Source organism: Meleagris gallopavo, chromosome Z (genome assembly GCF_905368555.1).
Source record: "Meleagris gallopavo chromosome Z, MGAL_WU_HG_1.1, whole genome shotgun sequence".
NCBI classification, from domain to species: domain Eukaryota; kingdom Metazoa; phylum Chordata; class Aves; order Galliformes; family Phasianidae; genus Meleagris; species Meleagris gallopavo.
The window spans coordinates 72,680,708-72,699,518 of record NC_139435.1 but is presented as its reverse complement, the minus strand read 5'-3'; the positions used below and the strand labels follow the sequence as shown (position 1 = coordinate 72,699,518).

At 45.6% G+C, this 18,811-nt stretch overlaps 1 protein-coding gene across 8 annotated transcripts in view; it reads right to left on the bottom strand.

Annotated features, from left to right (window-relative positions):
- Nucleotides 1–14,476: 14,476 nt before the first annotated feature.
- The window catches only part of SEMA6A (semaphorin 6A), a 114,599-nt gene continuing 110,264 nt past the window's right edge, over nt 14,477–18,811 (bottom strand). For all 8 annotated transcript variants that reach the window (XM_085214393.1, XM_085214392.1, XM_085214390.1 and 5 more), the window contains one exon: nt 14,477–18,649. In XM_085214393.1, the coding sequence (XP_085070519.1) occupies nt 17,460–18,649 (1,190 nt within the window). In that variant the 3' untranslated portion in view covers nt 14,477–17,459. The remainder of the gene's footprint in view (nt 18,650–18,811) is intronic.

Genomic DNA, 18,811 nt, shown 5'->3' with positions numbered 1-18,811 from the left:
CTGACCTAACAGACACAACTCAGGTTCAGAGCTAGTTCAGAACAGCTGTGGGATGTAAGGCACCGAGAACTGTAGTCAGGCTGTTCTACGGAAGTTCTGAAGGCACCAATATTTTTCCTTCCTTCTGTTCAAATTTATGTGCACTTTGGCTGAAGTATTTCACGACTAGGTGAAACGTTGCTTGAAATTTCCGCTTCAAAACTCTCCATCCTCTAGGTTTTCCATGTCGTTTCTTCCCTGAATGAATGAGGCTCGTGCTTCTAAGTAAACGAGGTGTCTTTGAACTGCTCCTGTTGCCTGGTTTGCCAATGTGCTGTTTCAGGCTAAAAGCTGTCTGTGTTTACGCCTGGCTGCCCTGGAAATTTTGCCTGCAGCCAGCTCATACATTCTGCCCTCCAAGGGAATGCCCGGGGAATGCTCCCTCCAAGCTACTTCCCTAGGGCAAGTGATGCTCCACTGCTGTGCCCCCTCCCCACCACTCTATGAGGGGCACAGAGTGCTTCCCAGCAGAAGGGCAGGACCCCAGGCTTGGCCTCTCTGTGGGACTGGCTCTGGGAGGGATGCAGCCCCGGCAGAGAGACTTGCCTCTCCAAGCCACTGCTTTAACATGCACTTTCCCAGCTCGGCTTTGTATGGTTAAACAGAGATTGAACCCTATTATGTGACCTCTCGGGTCCTTGCCTGTCAATTGAGCTGCTTCCCACATGCTGCTTTCCCCATTTACAGCTAGCACTAGACCTTGCCCTCTTAAAAAAGCAACTTGTGAGTGTGACCTACTGCTATTTTAAGTGAAACTCTGCTGTTACCAGCTATTCAATGACATTTGTGACCACAACCTGCATTTTCCCTCCTTTCTCTGAAGTAGCCTGAAGCCAAAACCTGGGATTTAACTCCTTGGCTGTGTGCATACTGGGAAAGTGTTGTGCTCTGAAAGTAACACCTCCTATTTTATCATATTGGCTCATGATGTTAGAATCACAGAATCACAGAACGGGCAGGGTTGGAAGGGACCTCAAGGATCATGAAGCTCCAACCCCCCTGCCACAGGCAGAACCACCAACCTCCATGTTTAATACCAGCCCAGGCTGCCCGGGGCCCCATCCAACCTGGCCTTGAACACCTCCAGGAATGGACGGGGCATCCACAGCCTCTCCAGCAGCCTGGAGAGCCTCACCACTCTCTCTGTAAAGAACTTCCCCCTGAGAATGGATGTTGAGGGATGTTAGAGGCAGATGTTGGTCGTATAACAGTAGAGTTTGAACCTTCCCACCAATATTCCATTCCATGTTGTTGCCATGAGACAGATGACAGCAAAGGGGCAGTATGACATGATGGCATCTGGCCTGGAAGTGCAGCTGAAGTACAGGTGTAGAACTGAATTTCTCCGTGAAGAAAAAATGGCACCCACTGACATCCACTGATGCTTGCTGAGTGTTTATGGAGACCAACCAGTGGATGTGAGTGCAGTGAGGTGGTGGGTGTGTGCTGTTGTTCCTCACTGGTGAAAGTGCATAGCTAATGTTGTGTTGAAAAACAGTGTTTTGTTGCTGAGGATCTGCTCTATCAAACAGTGTTATTGTGCTTTTTGCATCTGTTGTAGTTTCCATGGAAATAAATAGGAGGAGAGGCCTACGTACAAGGCTTGGTTTGCCTTGCACTGGTGCACAATGCTCTTGTTGAGCACCAGATCTAGATTCAAGGCTTTCTGTGCAGACTGGCTAAGGGAAAAAATGTATGGGGACATCGCCCTCCCATATGTGTCCCTGGGACATGCAGACTATGGGCTTTCACTCCCAGTATGCAAAGGATGGGGAAGAAGAAAACAGCTGGCCTCATTGCCTCTGCTTGGCTGCTCCTACACGTGCCTGTACAGGGAATCATGAGCTTGTTGTGTGCTTTGCACTGCCAAAGTGCTCATGTTGACATTATATAGGAGTTTTCATGTCGTACTGCGGTATGCATTTTAAATATTAATAATATAAAATTAATGATGTGTACACTTCTTATTACATGCAACACAATCATTTACAAAATCTAAGGAAGCAAAGCTTTTATGATGAGAAAACTGCAATTACATCAACGTTTGCAGTAAATCCTGCTCTTTTCAGTGACTGACAAATTAATATGAATATATTTTAGGTATGTAAATACTTTTCCTCTGAAAGGTACAATCAGAAAACCCAGCATACAGGTTCCTAGAGTCATGCTTATTACTCATTTGGCATATCTACAAGACATTAATAGTAAGAGAAGGCACTACTGTTTTGAAAACACACTTTTTGTTTGTCCTGATAATTGGTTCATCTGTGCTGCACAGCAAACTCCAAAGGAAAATAATTTATTATCAGCAAAACTCCTGATCAGGGGTCTTTAGTATCTGATCTTTCAGCCATGCTGTACAAATACAGTCACTGTATTTGTGCACAACACGAAATAAAGTCAAAAGCACTGCAGCCTGCTGGTTTCAAATGGCATTCTGCTCTCTCCTGAGCTCTCTTCATCCCCTGATACCAGAACTGTGTGACAGCGTATTGGTGTGTCAGAAAGATGCAGCCATCCCACCATAGTATTCCCTTGGCATTGCTGCCAGCGGAGGAAACCTACACAGCAAAAGCAGAGACTGGTATTTGCATCACTGTGCAATTTATTGCCTTGTGATTGTGTAATGAAACCAAATCAAGACTTAACCTATGTATCAGTCCTCTTAAAAGATGCCTTCTTTTTGCCTGTGCAAGTTTAGGGTAGGAGAGGTATACATAACATGGCTCCTTTGGGTCTGAACTGCCCAGCTGCACTCCTGGTCTCTCCAGTGAGTGCTCTCAGGGGTATGGGATCGTGCCTGGCCTCAGCAAGGAGCAGTGAGGCTGTGCAGGACCAGTGGAGCCTGTCTGTGCCTGGGGGGATGAGAGGAATGCTGTGACCACAGATGTGGTTTGGAGCTTCAGCCCTTGTGTCTGTGGAAGGCTTTTGCCTGGGTGCCAGGCTGAGGAAGCAGACTCTCCTCTTGGCCAGCCATTAACAAAACCTGAGCTAAGACTCTTAATCTCTGTTCTGCATTTCACCACCTGAGATTTCTGACCTGAAGCAGCTTTGATGGCAGCAGTAGCTTCTCACCAGAGCCATAGCCACACAGTTTTAAGCTGGATGTGAATACTAAACAATTGTTGGCTCACCCCTTGGCAGCAGGTTTAGTAGGGATGAGCTAACCCTGCATCCTCCCTGGGATATCCTTCTGGGATAGCAGGATCTTGAGTCCCCAGTAATGGTTGAAATGTGGCATTCAGTGGGACCCATCATGATCTGCTCACCAGCTGGTGCTGGGTGACCTTACAGCTTCTGCAAGTGCTGATGTCAAAGACTTCGTACTCTCTTTGGAATATTAATTAAAAACCAAATAATGACAGACCAAGTCCTTGTCCTGTGAAAGAAGGCTGCTGGACTGGACCTCCTTTGTGATGGGTTCAGCAGAGAGGCTCTTCATGGTTTGTTTTCCTGCACAGATAAACTGTTTTGAAACCAAAACATCCGTGATTAGGCATTGCTGGTGTTTGAAAATTCTGTACAACAGTGTCTGTTGATAGGAACTTTAGCATAAATGAGAACACAGTCTCGAGGCAAACCCTTTCTTTATTCTCTTATTGCTTTTACAGATACACGAGTGTCGATATAGGGAGTGCCTCTATCAGGGCTGCTCACAGTCACAGCAGTCTGAATTGTGTTTAGATGAAGATGGACTCACAGGGAGGAGCATTCACTACTGCTAGCAGTCGTGTTTTTTTTTTTACAGCTAACCATTTTCTTTCAAGTCAGCCCAGTTGAGGAGATGCTGAAGGCCTGAAGGCTGGTGTAAGCCCTGCTGGGGACACTGAAAGCCCACATGCTGCTCATGTCAGCAGGCAGAGCAGGTGGAGTATGGTGCAAGGGTAGGTGGAGGCAGCATGGGACACGTAGGGATGGCCACAGGCAGTGCCAGAGGGGCAGGGGGAAAGGCACGGGCCTTCCTGGTGCGTCTCGCGCTCACAGCATAATTAGATCGCATAAATGCCGGTGCTGTTAACAGCCACAGCAACTGACTGTTGAATCAGAAATGTCCCCCTGCCACCCGCCTCTGAGGTGTCTGCACTTACATATCACTTCCCATTAAAACAGTCTGTGGGAGGCACCGGGGTGTCAGGGCTGGGTGATGGAATTGAATTAGTTGGAATAACTGAATAAGTTTCAGATCGAGGAGTGACAGCTTGTTCATATACATTTTAAATGCCCAGCAGCAGCCGCATAATTTGCTTTACTCGGGCTTGGCTGTTTGCAGCGACAAGGCAGGGCTCAAAGCTGCCTGCTTTGAACAGTGCTGCCCTCACCATCACTTCCTTATGGGGATGAGCTGAAAGAAACTAATGCAAATAATCAGCTTATGCATTTTTCTCTTTTCTCTTTCTTTCTTGGGTACCGGGTGATTTCAGATTGCCTGGGAAGTGCTGTCACCACACCGTGCAGAAGATGGCATACAGTCTGCACGGTGAGGGGAGAAGGGTTATGGAAAAGCCTTCCTTGTGTCTTACTTCGAAGTCTGTGCCAGCAGAAGAAATGAAGACCAAATGAAGACCAAACAAACAGATTTTGAGGATAAGCTTAATAACTTATTGTGTGCTTGGCACTCATATAGCACCTTTAATCCATGGTCCTTAGAATACTTCAGACACATCAATAAATGATACAAACATAATAGCTTTGTGTTATAATAAAGATATGTTGCTCGTCCATAAGCATGAGAAAAATGCATTCCTGGAAAGATGAATTGTGCATCTATAACCAAAAAGGAAGCCTGTAATAAAATGGGACATAAACAGGGAAATCTTTGTTTCCAGCTTGTCGTCATGAGATTTTTGAGGAAATTCATAGCTTTAGGCCAAAGAATTATTACCAAAAATACCTGTCTGACTGGCATTTATTATTTGCAGAGCTTGTAAGGCCTCCTAAACGTAATGATGTTTACCCTCCTGCTTGGTAGCCTGCCAACAGAAAGGCTTCGTCTCTCCAATAACTGCCTCCATCTCTGTGATTGGACTCACCTGCAGATATTTTCTTCTCTACGTTACCAGTAAGTGAGATACTGACTATAAAGTCTTCCTCCTGCAAATGCAGAATAGGTAATAGCTGGCCACGAATACTAGAGCCACTGTATCCTCATTCTGCCCAGAGTTTTTGTTTTCTTTTAAATACAGCATTGTTACCCTCTACTATCTGCAGACTATACAGATAGGGCAAGTGTTTGAGGTCTTTAATCAAAGCCAGAATTTCCAATAGGTTTTCCAGATTAATGACAGGAATTCATGCTTTAGTAAGGCATAAAGCAATGCAGAGGGAGGAAAGCTACCCAGAGCAACTGGGCTCATTCATGGGGAGCCTTATAGACATGGCCTATGGCAGATGGTAACAACAGTTATCACGTGGTAATGTGGCTACTGCCCTGCTGTGGAGGTGGATTCAGAAAAGGTCTGAAAAATCTGTATGACCTTCAGGACTATTCTGAGAAAGTTTTGCTGTAATCCTATGCCCTAAATAAATGCATCTGAATCTGCCTTGTGAGTATTTCTACTCTGCATCAAAGTGATTGAAATGCAGAAATTAAATGGAAAACTACACAGAAGGAAAATACCTTAATGCACGAAGGTCTTCAAGTAAGAATGGTAGATGAAGTACTTAAAGCAGAGTTATTTGCCAGTCCTTACCACATAGTGGCACCTGAAATGTTATACTGATGAACTATTCTAAGTTGATGGGTTAAGTGTGGTTTCTTGGACCTTCTTGGGAAATGCATGGTTTTTAATTGCAGCAACATTACCTGTATTAATGGATGTGGCAGGAAGTGGGTGAATATGTGCTTATACTTAAGGCTGTCCAATATTTTCCACTGCAACAAGCTGCTTGTTTGCAGTATTACCAAGCACTGTTCATTGGAAGCCCAAGGACCTTGGCCTGGTGGGACAGGGAGCAGTGGTCTGGGCAGCCACAGTGAGACATTTTCTCCTCGTCCCATCTAAAAACCCTTTGCACATCCCAGTTTGAAGTTTCAAAGTTGCTTTGCAGTAGTGTACTGGGGGATTAAAATGGTGAAAATACTTTTGACTCTGACTTAACCACACAATTCAGGAGATATGTGAATAGAAGGAAACTTTTTAGCATTTGACAGAACAATTTTGATGCTCTCATATGCAGTCAGGCTAGCCTTGTACTTTACCATGCAGCTTTGCATTGCTTTTTTTGCTTTCCTGGTAGTTTGCCTCTCTTCCTTAATGTGTTATTCAGATCTCTTCTTGTTTTAGTTACAGAAATCCTCTTTTATTTTTCTATTAAATATAGAGTACTAGAAATACACATAAATATGCAAATACCCGATGGGAGAGAGGCAGGCTCTTCTCAGTTTTCTGCTGTGACAGGACAAGAGGCAATGGGCATGCACAGGGACACAGAAAATTCTGCTTTAACATAAGATTTCATTCTGTATTCTTCATCCAGGAAGTCTGCTGGAACCAATCACCCATGGAGAGGACAGTGTCACCCATGCAAATACTCAGAACCCACCTGGGCATGGTCCTGGACATCCTGCTGTGGGTGATGCTGCTGGAGTGGGCAGCTGGACTGCGTGGTCTCTGGAGATGCCTCAGCTGTTCTGTCAACACATCTGGGTTCTGTAATGCGTGTAAAAATACAGCGAAAAGCAATGATGCCAAAAGAAGTCCAGGGACCTCTGCTCCTCTCTGCAAGCCTATTCACTGCCTGGCAAGTCCAGCTTCAGTTCAGGCTCAGTCAAAGTCACAGCAGGGACCAAAACCATACTGAGATGAGAGGAAGGAGGAAGATGGATGTGGTCGAGATCCAAGCTGCTGGGACAGGAGACCTTCCGTGCCCCCTCAGCAGCTGCCCCAGCAGTGAGGTAGCCCAATGGGCAGTTGAAGGGAGGCTGTCCCACCAGTGTCCAGCTGGTAGCTGAAATGGGCAACCTGCAGGACATTTCCTGATCTCTGCCAGCCAAGAACTACAAAACCCTCTGTAAAAAATAAGTGGATAGAAAGGCTAGGGGAGGACTGTCATAGCTGCTTTTACAGCAGCAGTGCAGCTGATGGCTGATTAAAGAGGTGGCTCACCGAAGCCCGATTATAATCTGGCATCTAATTGCTCCTGGCTAGTGCTAGCCCCCCAGGCAGGAGGCAGCTGGCTGCCTGCAGTTCTCCAGCCTCTAAGGAGAAGGGAAAAACTTTGCTGGCTCTGTGGGTTTTTCTCTTTGGCACAAATTGGAAACAAATCACTCATCGTTTTTACTGTTGTAAATGTTATGGGTTTTTTTTTTCCCCTTTATGTGAGGCAACCTCTAATTAGCTCCATGAGTAAGACCATTCTGTGTCTTAAATGACTTGAATTCCAGCCTCATAAAGTTGTTTTTTTTTTTTTGTTTTTTTGTTTTTTTTGTAGAAAGAGAGACATTTTTAGCCCCATCTACGCCTACCCTCCTGCTCCCCTACAGCATCGCTTCCTTTGTGATCGGTGCTGCTGGAGACCTGCATGCTTCACATCTCAGGGATAGGTGGCATTGCCACCTGTATCCAAGCCAATGGTGGTCCCTGAGGGGCACTCAAGAAGCCCTTGGCTCTCCTGACAGAGTCACGTGGAGCTATGATAGGACCAAAGGGCTGCTTCGCACCAGATTCCTCCACCGCTGGAAAACTTTGTTTTTGAAGGGCCTAGGAGAGGAGGGGGAAGGACCAGTGATGGTCAACTCTTGAGCGACGAACTTCAAGAAAAAATACTACTGAGAACCACTTACTGTACCAAGAACTGAATGTATGCAGTTAATTTGCAGCCCAGTCTCAAGCTGAGCATTTTTGTTTGCTCTTGCTGTATGGGTGGAAATGCAAAGGTGAAGGGCTGAGACCTCTCCCTTGGGCACATGGTCTCCCTCTCTTGCTCTCAGACTTGGATGGGCTTTTCTTTTGTTCTGCTTCCACCCTCAGGGACATCTTTTGTTCCTTTTGCTTGAGACCAGACTTACCTGCAAGCCTGCCCTACTTGGAAATTCTTCACAAAAGACCATTATTTTCCTTTGAAAACCCTTTTTTCCTCTGCCCTCTGATACTGCAGGTTCTGGGACAGCACCTTCCCTCAAAGCTGTTGATTAAACCAGGCACTGAGGAGGAAAGGACAGCTCCTGATGGACATCAGTGGCGGGCAGACTAGACTCCTGTGGCTGCCCTTGTCCCCATGATCTGCAGGTGGCTGGCAACAAGCTGGCTTCAGCCCTCATTTTGCCTGCTCATAAAATGGGCCATCCAGCCAATTCTCCTGTACCACTACCACCAGCACTGAGGAACACAGACTTAGACAGGGCGGGTACTACAACAAGAGCTAAACTCTTGTTTTGCAGAGCTGGCCCAACAGGCAGCTTCCCCACTCCATGGGGTTGCAAGTGAAGGTCCCAAGTGCCAAATCCTGTCAGTGATGACTCTAATGTTGTGGGGTGCTAAAGGCTGTGAAGACATCATATCTGAGTGCTGCCTGGGTGACTGGTGATGCCCAGAGCCTTTCACCTGTTTTGTAGGAATCAGAAATGGCCACGTAGACCTTTATGGTGGGGTTGTCCTTTTTCTGATATCTCCTGCTTTAACTTCAACAGGATGAAGTCACAGAATCCAAAGACACATACGTTATTGGTCTTAGGCCAATTATTAGTGTGCTTCTTGGCACTAGTAGTTTGATCTCCACATAGAGTTATTTTGCTTACTTTTGTTGAAAAACTACAACAAAGAATTTTGAATTGCATTTGTTATGCAGAATGTCATGTTCGTTTAAAATCAAATAATCTGGACACTCTTTGGTCTTCTTACCAGTCAGCCTAATGCACTTCACATTTCAAGTATTAGCATTTTAATCCTGCTAGAAGATCAGAACCAGTGCACAGGCTGCATCCTGCCACAGGATGCAGCAGATCCCGTTCCTCCATCCTCAGTGCTTCCACAACGCTGGTGAGGACGGTCAATGAATGTCACTGGAAAGCCAGTGCAGCCATGCAGGGCAAGTGTGATGTGTTTCAAGTGTGATGAGTATTCAAGGGTGATGGAAATGAGTCCTGCAGCTCTACTGGGCAGCTCCTGGTAGATTCCATCCTGGAATGGGGGCTGTTCTCTTGCAGGATCTGTGGCTGTTTGCCATAGGTTGGTTTGAGGAAAGCTCAGCATGGTTTCCATGTAGTTAGGAGGCTTTATTTAGGAGGAACCCTGCACAGAACAGCAGCTGTTTGGGCCCAGTTTTACGGCCAGGAGTTCAGTAGATGAAACCGTGCCTAAAAGGTCATTGCTCTCTGAGATCAGTGCCCAGTTATGCTGCTGACAGGAATGCATGCCAAGGTGCTCTGTTCTCTGCCCAGCTGCTCTGCCACGTCTAGTTTCCTGAAGTCCAAATTTCTGCAGTGGCAGCAAATGTTGACCCTTAATTTGCCAGCTGCTTGGGCTCTGCTGGCCTTATTAAGGCAAGCTGACATCTAAGGATGTAAGACTTTTTCTCCTGTTGGCCTGTGGCAGATGTGTCAGAGACCTTTTCCAGGACCTGGGCATGTAACTGCCTGTGCTCCATTTTACCACTGTTCCCAGCCCTGCTATCAGGACAAAAGAGGAGGGAAGGCAGCAATGAGAGCAGCCTGGCTGCTCAGTGCTGCAGTTCAGCATGCTCCTTAGAGTCAACTTCCAGTTAGCTGGAGACAGCTGAGACCCAGGATAACTGCTGTGGCTGACATTCTTCTGGGTCTTTATAGCCTGGCCTTCCAGAAGCACAACCATCCAGGACCCTGATCAGCATTGCTGGGTGCTCCTTCCCTCTGTATTGTGTATGTGCAGATGAGAAAAAAATGTTGGGGTAGGCACAGGGACTGTCTGAAGACTGAAATTTGGCTTTGCGGACTCAGAATTGTTACTTTTCTCCTCCTTAGGGTCTTGGTTTGGATCAACATTTTTCTTTTCTGTTTAGAGAAAATATTTGATTATCAGAGAGAAAAACGTCCTTGAGATTGTAGGTTGCTGTAGTATGGAGCTGTGCTATTCTTGTCGATGCCATCAAAAGGTAAAGTTGGCCAGCAATGCCAAACACCAGAAGAGAAGTGCACACACGAACACACACATCTTTGAACTTCCACAAAGGGATGGAGTGTTACATTTTGCAGTGTTTCCTAGGAAACTAGTTTAGTGTAAAATGAACTCTTTGTCTCCCCTTTGCAAAATTGTTTGAACCACCGTATCTCACAAAGGGCTGCTTCGCTCGCCATAGAAGCAGCATTACAAAAAGCTCAATCTGCAGTTTTCTGCACCAACAGAGGAAGTACTTTTATCAGCAGCCTGAATACTTCAGCTTGCATTTGTTGAGAATTGATAAGATTATGTCATCATTCCTAAAACCAAAGAAATAAAATCTTGTTTTATCTTTTTTTTTTTTTTTTTTTTTTCCCCTTCTCTCATTTTTTTCCCCTGCAGTGCTGAGTATCTTTCTCTACACAGCAAGGCAACGTTAAGAAAAGATCAGAGAGGGCCTTTACACTGCACGTTGGCAGAGGTGAAGCATGCCTCATTTTTTCCACCTTGACTGAAGAAGAGGCCGGAGCAGTGTCCCCACAAGCATGCCCTGTGCCCTGGCCAGCATGAGGCAGAGATTGCAGAGAGCAAGCTGGGAGCTCAGATCCCCACCCCCAAACCCAGCACACAGCCTCCTCTCTTCCTTCTGTGCAGGGTGTGCACTGGGGCACAGAGCTGCTGGCTCCCTGTGCTCCCTTGCACCTTGCTTCACCAGTGAGCTCGGTTCCCTCACACAGTGCTTGTCATTTGTAGTTGTCATAATTTCCTGTCATAGCTGCTCTTTTCCTCTCCCCCCTTGCGATACTGCAGGGTTCAGCTCTATGGCTGATGTGCTTTTACTCCAGCCTGCTAGATTTTTCTTCGTCTTAATATATTATTTATGATGCTATTATTCCTTGCAGCGGACTGCCAGCCACATTCTGCCTACAGTTGCTGCCCTTCCAAAAGCATCACGGCCAGCAAAAGAAAACAGTGATCTAATTGAATTAACAGTGGTGCTGTTTAGCCTTAATAGAGTTTGTCATGAAACGCTAAACAGATGTGACAACGATCTTGGTTAGTCATATTTTTGTCCCTGCTCCCAGACATGGTAACTGTTAGCCAGATCAGTGGGGAGGGTAATTCTCCTTTGCTGATCTGTGCTTACCTGGACATGTGGACACTTTGGACTGATGGCTGAAATAAACCAAGGCCTTGAGCACCAGAAAGTTTTATATTCTGATAATAAACTAATTAAAACAAGACGCAGATGGAACTGCCACTGAGCAATTTTCACCTCAGTTACTCTGACTCTAATTATAGCCTTTCTCTACCAGCTTACGCTGTTTAAATTACAAAGTCAGGGGACAGACGACTATTTACCTGTTTCTGCTCATGCAAGGAGGTCTAACACATCATTTTCCTGCACAATGCATATGCTGATAGTTTCAGTGCTTATTCTGAAAACAAAAGCATCTCCATTCCTTAAAAAAAAAAGGGGAAAAAAAAAGTAATAAAAAGACCACTTGGAGACTCGTTAGCAGGCACACACATTAGCAGGAAGCATATGCATATTACTCGCACAATGTGTTCCTCTAACACTTGTTGGTTAGAGCAGGTGCCGTACTTCTGGGAAATTAACTTTAATTGGATAAACAGTAGAAAACTGGCCTTCGCTAAGCTGGTCCAATACACTGTCTTAGCTTATTATTTTCTTTAGATATTCCGAAAAGTCTGATGATGCTCCCTTGGGTGGTTTTTGCTTCTTCCCAGAGCAGACTGCATTCACAGGGTGGGGCTGGATGCACAGCTGCCAAGAATGGGTGAGCTTTGTTTGGTCCTGCTGTAATGCAGGTGGGATAGACACGACTGCTGGTTGGGCTCCTCTGCATTGCTCTAAATGAGATTTGCAAGCAAACTGTGAAGTAGGAATCCATACCCAGCCCTGGGAGAGAGCGCAGAGCAATCCTGCCCTGGCTGACTTTGTGACAAGACGAATGAACTGGAGTCACATCCCAGATTGGACCTATTGGCCAAACTGCTGTATTTTCCCCAGTGTTGGTGCATCAGTGCTAAGGCACCACTTTGCATGTAAAATCATTCATTCTGCTGGTGAATTCTGCTCCTGAACTGTCCGTGCTTTTTGTGGGTTAGAAGCAGGGCTCTGCCTACTCCTTTTCACCTGAGGATCTTTCAGTTGCAGAATATTCCCTGCTATTGAAGCTACGATGGAGCTCCTGGACTTGCAGAGTTGTCTTTGAAGTTACTCTATGGAGCAGTGTAAAAAAGTGTGGGAGACTGGGGAGGAGAAACAGGATTTCTTTACGTAGACCTATTGCTTTTGAGTAATTCAGCCAGGCTACATTTTGTGTAAAAAGATTTTTTCAAATTAAAGCTGATTGTAAGGGAATTTCTGTGCACCCTAATTAGATGCTAAATGAGATCAAGATGAGTGCCATTACTGTGATGAATATGGTGACATATTTAGCCTGTTTGAATTGCTCAAAGCACACCTGCTCCTCCTGGCTATTTTCCTCTTTGACCAAGCCAAATACAGTGAATTTCTGTGGGGGTAGTCCAAGTGGCTCCTTCAGGGGGTGGAACTCAGCATCCATTTAATGCAGGGGCTTTTCTCCCCTGCAGAAAGCCACAGCACTGGATCATCTGTAGTGCTGATGACACTTCTTCCCTGGAAGAGTTGTTGGTGCTCAGCAGAGGGATCCATCCTTGCCAGCATCCTGCTGCTTTGCAGGCCATGGCCCCAATAGGGCAGTGAGATCTGACGCCCTGTCCTGCACTCCTTCCTTCATGTCCATGCTTAGACATGACTTCTCTCTCACCAGATGCAGGGGGATGAGCCTTGTAAGAGAGCCAGCCAGTGCCACTGCCGGAGGCTGACTTGGTCACTCCCATTAAGCCTGGCATGATCTATGGGAATAACTGAGACCATCTGGCAATGAAGCAGACAGCTGGTAAGCACCTTCAGCAGGACCAGGGAGTATTGAGCTTAGAAAAACAAACAAAAAAGGAACTGGGAACAACAAAGCATCAATCTACAGTTGCTTATAGAACAACATTAATAGTAGTACAGAGGTATTGTCACCTCTGTAGACAATATATGTATAGTTTCCCTAGATGCTGCTTGGGTGATGTGTTTCAGAACTAGCTGGACAAAGTAATATCGAAGGGGCCAGCTGTGGGCTGAAGAGCACCTGGAGAGCTTTCCCTTTCCTGTCTGGAGCACACAAGCCTCATGCATGCCTGTGGAACGCTGTGAACCAGATGCAGTGTCCTTGGTCTCCAGATTAGGGTCCATTGCTGGGAGAACATTAACCCCACGTGCCTCTGCATGCTAGCATGCCTGGACACCTCTGCTGGAAGGAAACCTAAACCTGAGGTGAAATTAGAGATGTCTGTGGTGAAGCACTGAAAAATTTTGGTGAGGCTCGGCTCTCGCTCCTCTGCTGCCCCAAGGCCAGCAGCTGGTACTGCCTTCAGTGACTGGTGAGTATCAGGGGAGAGAATGGGAGATGGAACTTTCAAGGGCCTCCTGATTTCCATTGATGACAGAGTGTGCCAAGGCTTTGTGAGATCACTTTTTAAATTCATGGTCTCCTGCTCCACAAGCAATGCTAGTACTTCACCACCTTCTGCTGAGCCTGAGTCACACCATCTGCGGTGTGAGATGAGTGAAGGCATTTATGAGCAAGGAGTGCCCTGGCCATGCAGCAAAGCCCATGGGCAACCTCAGAGTACAGGCAGGAAATTTTTCAATCCAATCCCTTGTTTCTAGGTGATCACAGAAAGCTTGTGTCACAAAACAAAATCACCAAGGCCAGCCACTGACAGAGCTGAGTGTTCAGCTGCTGTGTGTAAGCAGTCCACACATGCACAAAATCAGCTCAGAGAATAGAGGTATGTTTTAATCGCTGCCAGGACTAGAGAGATAGTATGCACTTTTGTAATTTATCTGTTTACTAACATCTTGCAGACTTAAAGTCTCAGGCAACATCCTCTAAATTAGGCCTACAAAGTGCCATAGATCTATGCCTGCTAGAAGAAAACACAGGCTCTCCCATTATTGATGTGCAAAATCTGGAGATGAAGTCACATCTATAGGATGATCTATTTTGGTGAGTCACGTGTGCTTAAATTCCTGCCTTGATCTGTTAAAACACCAAGTCTGCCATAAATATTTGATGGTGAACAAGGTAATAAAATGTGGGATATCAATAGAGGGAGAGCAAATGTGTGATTCAATTTTTAATTACCACCACTTTACTCTAAAGACAAGTTATTTTCTGTTAGAGACTGAAAGCAACAGTTTTCTTTCTTAACAAAAACGATGGATCCTCACAGAAACAAAGGAACTAGGGCACAAGAAATAAGGTAGAACAGTGTGGTTTTATTACCATATGTAATCAAGAGCTTTTGTTTCCCCTTTTCTTCGTCTTCTTTCCTTCCTTTCTCTTTTTTTCTTTTTCTTTTAATTTTCTTCTTTTTTTTTTTTTTCCTTTTTCTTTTTTACAACGTACATTGAGGTGTGAATCTGATGTTATGGGGACGTGGAAATGAAGGGAAACTGGTGACATCACAATACTCTACAACTTTACAGCAAATGAGAGTCTGAATCTGTTGCATCTACCAGTGTATAGCAAGGGTGGAAAGCAAAGGCACACATAGGCTTATGAACCCCTCAATAGAAAGGGTGGAGCGGGAGAATGAGAACAGAAGATCCATTGAGTACAAAATGGGCATTTCAAGGTCAAATGAGTAGCGGATGCAATGTATGTTACAAAGGCAGATTGCCATAAGAGCTGTTGCTGTGATTATTCATTTCTGTGTTTTGACAGAACACTCTGCCAAGTCATAGCAATGGACCCGTGCATTTGGTACTCGGGGGGTTTGGAGCCTGGTGAAAAGGCTGTGAGTCGGTTCTTTCCAAAAATGACCTTGCTACCTATGGTTTTCAAAGTTGTTCTTTTCTGTTTGCTTTTATTAAATCAACAACATTGCTTTGGATACAGATCTATCTAATCCAGTCTGCATAGTTCACAAAAGGAGAACAAAACTGTGTCGTAAAAGAAACCATGATGAAATGAAATCACATGCAAGCACCCTTGTTACACACTTTGGTCTAAACCATTCAGACTTTATATATACCATCTATAAGCTAACGGACTTGAAATCTGTCTTTTCAGTCATTCAGAAGCAAAACCAAAATCCTGGAAAGCAAATGGAAGTATAAAATTTTAAAAAACAAATTGAAACAAAAACAACCACCTTACTCAAACATACTGTTCAGTAGATATATATATATATATATATATATAAAAAGCTTAGAAGCGATCCCCATCGTTTGTCTACAGTATGTTGACACAGTTATCGTAACAAATTAAAAACACATCTAATTTTTTTTTTTTTTTTTTTTTTGCATAAACTGAAAGAGTGGAAAAGGGACTTACACGCCTGCGCGCACACACACGCACACACCTGTGTGCGCGCACACTCCCACGTAGCTACATGCACAGTCGCACCAAAGAAACAAAGGAAAAAAAAAAACAAAAACGTGTTTCTTTTTTTGTTGGTTTTTTTTTTCTTTTTTTCTTTTTTTTTTTTTTTTTTTTTCTTTTTTTTTCCCCAGGGGAGTACATGCAGCATCCTCCTCCCGAAGCAGCAGGTCGCTGCAGCAGGAGTCCACCCGCCCGGCTTAGCTCCGCATGCCCGGTGTGATGCTGGGCTGGTTGCAGGGCACAGCCCCTCTTGCCCCCGGTGCCTATCTGCAGATGGATGACACGCTGCCCCCAAGGACAAGGTGTTGGTGGGTCCTCTGCTGCCACAAGAGCGGTCGCTGGGTGGGGGGAGGCATAGAGCTGCAAGGCAGTGCGGAGGGAGAGTGTTCTGGGGAGAGGGCTTGGCACGGCTGGAAAGTGGAACCGACCCAGAGGGGATGGCACTGGCCTGGTCTAGCAAGGGTTGTGGGGTGATGCTGATAGCCGCCGCATTCTTCTTCGAATGCCTTTGCTCCAGTTCTCGAGCGGGCGCGGAGGAGGGAGGACCAATAAATATTTGCATTACTCCAAGGGGAAAAAGAAAAAGGTTTTTTACATACTACAGCTCACAATTATACACAACTGAGGGTGTAAGGCACAAATTTACATGTGGAAGAAAACAGGCTATTCACAGATATATTCCCACGAAAAACCCGTGTGATAAGACCATAATTTATGCATGGTAACAGCCGGCATATTAATTAGTTCACACTGTTTGAGGATTTCGTTTGCCGTCTCACATGCAAGGTGAAATGAGATGGCAATTCACAAGCTGGTGCCGTCACGGAAAGTATTAGCTACTGACAAAGCTATGTTGATAGCAATGGCGCACAAATGTGCAGCTTTTAAAGAGTTTCTCTTGCAGTTGCATTACAAGTTATGAACCTGTGGTATTTGTTTGTCGCTGTCTTAGGTCAGAGGCCAAGCCAGCTAATTAGCTGAGAGATTTAAATAGATATCCCCGTTTTTTTCAGCTAATCAGACAGTCCAGGCACAAAGTTCAGAATTCCAGCTCCAACTTAATCAACTCAGTGAATTTATTGGAAAAATAAAAGTTTTAATTACTCCAGTTAACGGGTTTCACGTTAAATAGGTATAACTTTCAAGGTACTTCTCTGAAGAACTGCTCACAGGATGATATGTGGAAGTCATTTCCTTAGGAAAAACAAAAGTTGAACAATAAATAAGAGGAGTTACTTGCGTTAACAGTCACGTTACTCATTAAAAGAGAAAGGTAGCAGAAATCTATGACATAGTTTGCCCAGCATGGCATTGTAACTGCTGTAACCAAATGACTGTAACACTGATGGGCATTTCACAGTACCTGCATTTAGTAAACTTCTGCCATTGTTAAGTCAGAGTTAGCTTTATCAATGGATTCTTTTTTCTTTCTTTTTTTTTTCCTTTTCCTTTTTTTTTTTTTTTTTCCTATTTTTATTATGTTTTTAATTACTGGTTTTGCTTTCCAGAGCACTCTTTCCCAGTTCAGGAATGCACTGTGCAGTTTGGGGGAGAGGGGGGGTGAAATGTCACAGTCATCTTTCACCTGTGTGCTTTTGGCTCAATGTTTGTGATGGAGAGCTAGTCCTTTGAGCAAAGAACTGAAGAGCTGTGGGGGCGAGTCCTGCGATTGCAAACCTTCAACCATAGGTCATATGGCTCGGGTTAAAAAAATATTCCACTTTTCCCAGAGAGCAGAAACAATACGTCCTCAGCTTGCAACAACCATCTTCTCAGAGGAGCAGTTGCAGAACACTGGCTTTCAAGGGCAACTTCTGCTTAACTGCTGTTCTCCCCCCCACCCACCCCACTGTGATTATGTACACGCGTCATTGGGCTTCATGGACGTGGAGAGCGGAGCAAAGGAAGGTTTGGGAGGTACGTCTGGCTTTAGCGAGGGCGTGCGTTTCAACCCTGACCTGGTCAGAGAATTGTACGTGGAGAGACTCGGCTGTCGTGATACAATCATGGCCTGTGCCTGTGCAGCATGGACTTGTATGGAGTCCACCCGCTGCGGAGCTGGCGGTGGGTTGTCACCCCTGCCGAAGCTCTGATTTCGAGAGAGGTGTGATGAGTTAGAGGAGTTGGTGTTGTTTCTTTTGAGGGTCGACGCCTGGTGACTTCTTGTCAGTGAGTTTGTAGGGTAGTTTCTCTTGTAGTCCACGTTGTAAGCAGAAGAATGCATGTCTAGCCGCTTGCTCAGGCCACTCTGAGACAGGGAGGTGCTCGGGGGCCCGAGTGAGGCTTCCCGCTGAGGTACCTTTGGCGGCATGCTGTCAAGATTTTCCACCAGGTTAATCCCACGGCTGGGGCTTTTGCTACTGAGGTGGTCCTTGATGGTTTTGTACTCAAGGGTGGCATTCTGGTCCTCCACAGACATCTGAGCCCCATCACTTATTTTTGGCTGGTCAACATACTCGTGTTGGTAGCCTTGCTGGGCAATGGGCAGAACCATAACACTGGGAATGTGGCTAGGAGAAGCCCTGAGTGGCAGGTCAGTTGGGATCACGGGTGAGGCCATTGGGGGGATATCTTTTGTGCAGGCATTGATGAGGTTCTGGTTTCTTTCCCACTCTCTACTGCCACGGCTGGGCTTCCTTTTCTGCTGCAGGGTTGGGGTGGACTCCGGGGTTGGCAGGGCAGCCAGGTCCAGATGGTGCTGGTCAGCCTTGATTAGCATCTTGGTAGTGCTGCCTGGCGTAGCCAGCTTGCCATTGTGCATCAAAGGTGTGAGGATAGCTTCAGGCTTTGGTTCTTTGGACTGAGCATCTCCAAAGAGGCCACTGAGCTTGGTAACACTGCTCATGGAGCCGCGGCGGGAGTGGGTCAGTTCCTTCTCCTTTCTCTGCACAACAGCCACATCCCTGCGGCGATGGTCACAGATACAGTACACTATGATGCCCGAAAAGACGGCCCCCATTACAAAAGCTAGAATTACTGCAATGGCCAACAGGGTGACCGGCACCAGCTGATCATGACCCTTCAGGTAACTCTCACGAATCACTCCTGCAATAAACAGCATTACAGTGGTTAGGCAAACCAAGGAGAGGGAAAACTCACTTATCTTTAACTGCTTTTTTTGAAGGAGGTTTGTTCATGTTCTGCAATCGATTTTTGACCAGCTTGCCAAAATTTAGAGATATACTGTACCTGCCAGCTACTTCTTCC